Raw genomic sequence first — 6,093 nt, forward strand, 5'->3', positions numbered from 1 at the left:
GCATTGCCTAAAATCAACTTGTTTTTCTCCGTTGATGAAGGAGTGTCCAACGAGGCACGATTTGTCTTCACTGTGCAAAGCATCGTAATGCCACAGAAACTGAAGGGAACTCTAACCTTCATTGTTAAGGTCGGTATTAAAAATCACATGAACTACACTATTCCTATAAATAAAACAGAAAAATGCAAAACATTGTAGAAGCACCACACTTATACTCACTGCCTCGCAGCATCACTTATGATTGCCAAAGGTTTTTAGTGCAGTTTTTGTTTTTTGTTTTTTATGTTTGACAGCCATTTGTGATGTTGCTTTTAGATTTAGTTGCACAATTTTACAATTCAAGCCTTGGGTTTTAGTTCAAATCTTTTTAAATTATTTTCAACGACTTTTTGTTTGTTACACCCTGAAACCAGAAATCAAATAGGAAATCCTATAGAGGATCATATTCCCATTGTGTCTGTATAATTATTGTAGTCATTTTAGTTTTACTGTTGGGCATCTGTATTATCACGTAAAACATAATGTTTACCTTGTTTAATTTGAACCTGGCTAGTTTTGATGTCAGCGGACCAAAAACTGAAGCAAACTGGACCTGCAGAGGATGCCCTAAGAAAAGAAGGCTGAACATGGTAGAACAAGATAAATTTCCGAGAATAAAAACAGTGGGGCTATGAATGTTCAGTGCTGCATGTTTTTCCAGGGTCTTAAACAGACTGGAAAAGTAGAGAACCACAGAGGATGCAATTTCTGCATTGACCAAAACAAGAAAGGTATGTATTTGTAACATTTTCTGCTATATTTGTTCTGCAGAATGAAGACGACTCTACTCACGAGAAACTGGACTTTAAACTGCACTTTACCTGCACCTCCTACCTTATCACTACTCCTTGTTACAGGTGGGCATTTTAAATGCACACATACACAGATATTTTAAAAAAAAAAGTTTAATTTTATTTTTTCAATTTAAAAAATGCTTCAACATGGATCTGCAACAAAATGCCACCTTTATTTGGGCCCTCAAACCACTCGGATGGTGACGCAGTCATGTGATCATCATGGCTGGAATAGAAAATCCCCCCCGGACATAATTTTACTTGTTTTCAGAGCCAGGAACTGTGTGCGCTCCTACAGAGTTCATGGACAGGGCCTAAATGTTTAGTAATCTTATAAGTGTTCTTCATGCTTTAGGTTCACCGGTGTCTTTTTGGTTTGACACTAGAAATGCTGGGAATGAAAACTGCTGAACATTTTGTCCATTTCTTGAAGTATGTCTCGTCATTTGGTTTGTTCTTTTTAGCGACGCTTTCGCCAAACTGTTGGAATCGGGAGACCTGCAGAGCAGCTCAGTCCGGCTGGAGGGAGTTAACATGCCCTTCCACCATCTTCTGGCCAGGATCTGCTTTCACCACCATTTCTCAGGTAAGATTTCTACTTGGTTTTTTTTTTGTGGTGTTTTTTAAAAGTTTAAATCACAGTTATCCCTAAATTTAAAAGATGCTTCACATATAAGAACAAACAGACATTTTTGTTTTTTAATCGTTGGAATGTTCTCTTGTTTTGCAAGATTGTGTACCACCCACACTGAGTTATTGCACCAACTCCGTTTTAGTCCTAAGTTGGCTGGTGCCTGCAGAGCACAACCTCCTTCAGTTTCTCTCAGCCTCAGCGCTGACACTCCAGTTGGGCCAGAGAAAAAAAACTTGTCCAAGGCTTTAAGGGGTTCCTAAAGATCAGTTATAATGTTGTGAGGTGAATATTAAAATCTCCCATTTATCTCTGCCTTATTCATCAGGGCAGATATAACGGTTTACAAATATAGATTGTCGTTTTAATCACCTCTTTAAAACTCATTGAACAAAAAGGGGACCTGCTCTCGTTTTTCCCCACCTTAGAAATATTGCAAACGCTGGAAATGATCATTCACGCCTTTGTTTCATCACATCTCAATAACTGCAATTCTCTATTAACTTGTCTTAACAAAGCATCTGCAGACCATCTTCAGCTAGGCCAGAAGGCTGCAGCCTGGCTGCTGACTAGATCTGTTCAGTTCTGTCACGTAGCTTCTGTCTTGGTGTCCTCACCCAAGCTTCCAGATGGTTTCAGGATGTGCATAGAAGCCTGATCCTAACCCAGGACCTGCATGGTTAGGCACCTTTTTATCTGTCTAACTTACTTTGCTTGCACTCTCCAAATAGGTCCCTGAGGTCAGATGATCAGGGTTTTACTGGTTTTCTCTCGTAGCGGATTGACAACTAAAGAGGGTGGAGCCTTTGTGTGTGTGGCGCTTCCATAGTGTTTACTGGATGTTTTTTGTTTATATTCTATATGTGCATGTATTTTAACTTTGGGAAAAATGCTGTATAAATGACTTATAAGTAAGACTGGAGTACTTGAGGCATTTGTTTGTAGGGATAACATTACAAAATGAGACTGCAAGCAGTAATGAAAGGGCTCCAAACCCCCATCAGCATGTTCAGTTAAATTCGAAATGTTCGATTGTGCGTGTCGTTGCGCAAGTAACACATCAGCCACTGAAACACAATACGTATCCTCATAAGAGTGGTAAAGTAAGCTCTGCTGACTGAACGATCCACAAATATGAGGAAAAAAAGCAATTCCAAAGAAGTTAGATAAGAAGAAATTACTTCAGAAACTTGTAGTGTAGCTAAGAAGTTTCGTAGTGCTTAGCACAGCAAATGTTGCTTGTCTTTACGAGGCATAATTTCTTTTATCAGCGCCCCCTGGTATTTGATTTATACTGAGCTTTGTGAGTAGGTTTTGATTTATCTTATAAAGACATTTTCATGTCTCACCACACAAGAGTCCAGCATTTTTTGACTTGTTGGCAGTATTTCAGCATGCAACACTGGGAGCATCAGGCATTTAAAGCCTATTAAGATCCCTCTAGCACCATGCTGTTAGGTTTATACCTCTCGTGATTCTTTGTGTTGTCTTTGACAAGTTGTGGAGAGGATCGACTCCTGTGCCTCCATGTACAGCAGGTCCATCCAGGGTCACCACGTTTGTCTGCTGGTCAAAACTGTAAGTATAACCATAGTTATTTTTTAAATTTTATTTAAAACAAAGAGAAAAGAAGATGATAAAAAAAAACTGATATGTTATAGGACATTCTGTTCTATTTAATTACAACCATGAGCGACCCTCTGACACAGCATGAAGTATATTTTATTATGTCTAAAGCCTTTAGTTTTTGTGGAATTTACAACCAATCCATCCAGGTTAAAGCCCGACTAGAGTCTCAGAGATTGATATCAAACAGTTAAAGTGAGTTGTAAAATTTTAACTTTGTTGCTTGCTCTTTCCCAGTCTGGCCAGACGGTGTCCATTGATGCAAAATGTGACGAGCCGACACTGCTTGGGAATGTGCTGGATGAGATCAAGCAGACCTTCTCTCAGTGCTGATTGTTTCTGACGGCCCCAGGGTGCCCCCGACCCCTCCATGCCACCCACTCCCTCATTAAAGCAACACAATCACATTACGAAACACTGCGGCTGGCACCTCCAGCTTCACTCTATTTATTAGTCCTCAGATTTTCAAGGTTTCTTTCTCGTCACCTCCACTCTGGCGCACCCACACTTTGATTCTTTTCTCCACTCTTAGCTCTGTGGTCACTCACTTGTGTTCTGAGTTGTTTTACAGACTCACTGTCTACTTGCTACGTCTTCTCTGCTTTGCACTTTTATTTTTACTTCTGTTCTCCAGCTCCTCCTTACACTGGATTGCCTCATGTCCTCTGCTCTCCCTGGCCTTACCCCCTCCGCCCTCCTGCTCTGCTGGCGGTTCATTCTGTGAAAGTCGTGTAATGTATCAACTGGATGTTTGCTGTTGATGGTTGAATTGTACTTTTACTGTTTGAGGTTTTATGTTTTAGTCAGTAGTTTGTTTTTGTTTGACCTATGGGTTTCTTTTCGTTCTCTTTTGTTTGAAGCCTGTCTGCGCCTTTGTCTCAGCTCCTTACTTTCTGCCTACTGAACATCAGTGCAGCTCTGCTCTGTGGGCCTGGAGAACAGTGTGACTGACTTTTTTTTTTGTTTGTTTGTTTGTTTCTTTCGGAGCCCTGGCTGGAAAAACTGTAGTACTCTTACTTGGTCCCTCACCTGGTGTGTGAAGACTAAACATTTGGGCAGCTGCATTGACGATAGAGCAAAGATGAAACCAAAGCTAAAAAACACTAAAAGGCAGGGGGTTTAAAGGTTTAATAAAAAGCTTTGTCCCTAGTTTCTTATTGGCAATGGTCAAATGATGTGGTGGCATTTAAAAAAATGAAACTTAGTGGTTCAGTGATTTTTGCTCTGTGCCTTTTCTCCTACAGTCTATTCAAGCTCCTCAGAAGAATTTACATATCATTCCTTCCATAAATAAAATAGAAAAAAAATTGTTTGCGTAGAGTATAACTATTCATCAGGAAGGAGTATTCTCTGCTAGCAGATGCCGTTTAGGCTTCCTGTGGTCCAGTATTAGTTGATCTCCACCACGAGGAGGCACCTGCTCTGTCTTGCGTTCTTTTCAAATATTTCCGCCTGTGCCACTTGAACGTTTGCATCACGGTTGTTCCACCCATGTCAGCCGGCACCCAGGTGACATCCCTGATGTTTCCCTTGCATCTTTTCATTTGCTGTTCATGTCATTTAGAAGCATGAGTTTGTTTGTTTTTTCCCTGCCCCTAAAGACGAATTTATCTCCTCTTAGAAATCTTTCTTGAGTTGTTCTGTTTGAGTCATTTCTTTTTTGACTGCTTACCCTGTTTAGCAAGATTAAAATTAGTCTGTTCATATATGTAGTGGTAAGGCTCCTCCTTTGCATCAGTCTGCTGTTGTAGATAATTATAATGATGTCTGTGACCAACAGGTCAGGTCAGCCATTCCACTTGATATTCAGTCTAGTTTGTAGAGTCTTAATACAGAGGTGATCCTTCATTTTTCAGGAATGTTAACGGGAAACGATCATGTATGTATTCCATGTTCCCGAAAGCAGCCTCAGTGAATCCAATAACACCCGTCTCATCATTCATTATTACGATCATTGTTTGCATAATATTAGATTAAAATGTGTATATTGCATGAGTAGGAATGTATTTTTTTATTTTTTTGTTCTATCACAGGACATGCTTACGCAAACAAAAAATATTCTTTCCATACTGTCCTTTATTTTTGTTTTTTTCTTTCCTCTAAAAATATTTTTTGTTTTCTTGATCATCTTCTATTTTCAATAGTATTGTGTTTTTACCTGTTCAGATGTGATATCACTGAATGTTTTAAATTATTAAACACAAGGGAAGGAAGGGTTTGGTGTCATCACACCAAGGGCACGGGGCTCAGAAGAACAGTTTAGACATTCACCTGAAGCAGTGTACTGAGAAGCAACCCACTGTCTTAATTCTCCCTTTGTTGAGTTCATTGTGAGGTCTTCTACCATGTTTGGCTTGTGACATTGAAATATACTCTCAAATGAAAGATTTTCAATCGTTATTTTTTTTTTCTCTTATCCATATTCAGTTATCAAGCATTGTACATTGTCATGATGTCAAGAGGACGACATAAATTATATACTCTCCCTTTAAAGAAAGTCCACCAAAATTAGAAATAACTTCTGGGAGAAGCTTCTGTAGTCTTTTTGTGTTACAAAAAAATAAATCAATAAAAACTTGCATATTCCAAAAGGTATGTTTTTGTCTTTACTATACATAGTTTAAGTTTTTTTTATTCATTTAAGCTATGCACTTTTGTCAACACAAGTTTTCTCGTGTTAAACTTAATTTCCATAAATCCTTGCTTGGCCCTTTTCTGGTTGACAGCGTTAATTTCAGTCAAAATAACAGTTCAGGAATTTAATCTGGTTTTTAAATTCTAAATTTTCTCAGTGAACCGTTTCACACCCAAGCGAGTAGGCAGGATAACGTAGTTTTCGAAAACTACTTCCGGTTTAGAATTTCAAAATCTAAAATTCGTACATTGCTGTGCATCCCTAGTGACTCTGCTGCTGGAACAATAAATTCTGCTCTCTAGCAGAAAATCCTGATTGCGAATGACTGGCCATCAGTGTACCTCAAGTTCAAGCGCTCTTATGTTATG

At 39.0% G+C, this 6,093-nt stretch overlaps 1 protein-coding gene across 1 annotated transcript in view; it reads left to right on the forward strand.

Annotated features, from left to right (window-relative positions):
* The window catches only part of ap3d1 (adaptor related protein complex 3 subunit delta 1), a 32,488-nt gene extending 26,807 nt beyond the window's left edge, over nt 1-5,681 (forward strand). The window contains exons 29-33 of the mRNA XM_047375773.1: nt 41-129; nt 811-896; nt 1,298-1,419; nt 2,963-3,042; nt 3,328-5,681. Of these exons, the coding sequence (XP_047231729.1) occupies nt 41-129; nt 811-896; nt 1,298-1,419; nt 2,963-3,042; nt 3,328-3,423 (473 nt within the window). The 3' untranslated portion in view covers nt 3,424-5,681. The remainder of the gene's footprint in view (nt 1-40; nt 130-810; nt 897-1,297; nt 1,420-2,962; nt 3,043-3,327) is intronic.
* The last annotated feature ends 412 nt before the right edge of the window (nt 5,682-6,093 follow it).

Source organism: Girardinichthys multiradiatus, chromosome 9 (genome assembly GCF_021462225.1).
Source record: "Girardinichthys multiradiatus isolate DD_20200921_A chromosome 9, DD_fGirMul_XY1, whole genome shotgun sequence".
NCBI lineage: Eukaryota > Metazoa > Chordata > Actinopteri > Cyprinodontiformes > Goodeidae > Girardinichthys > Girardinichthys multiradiatus.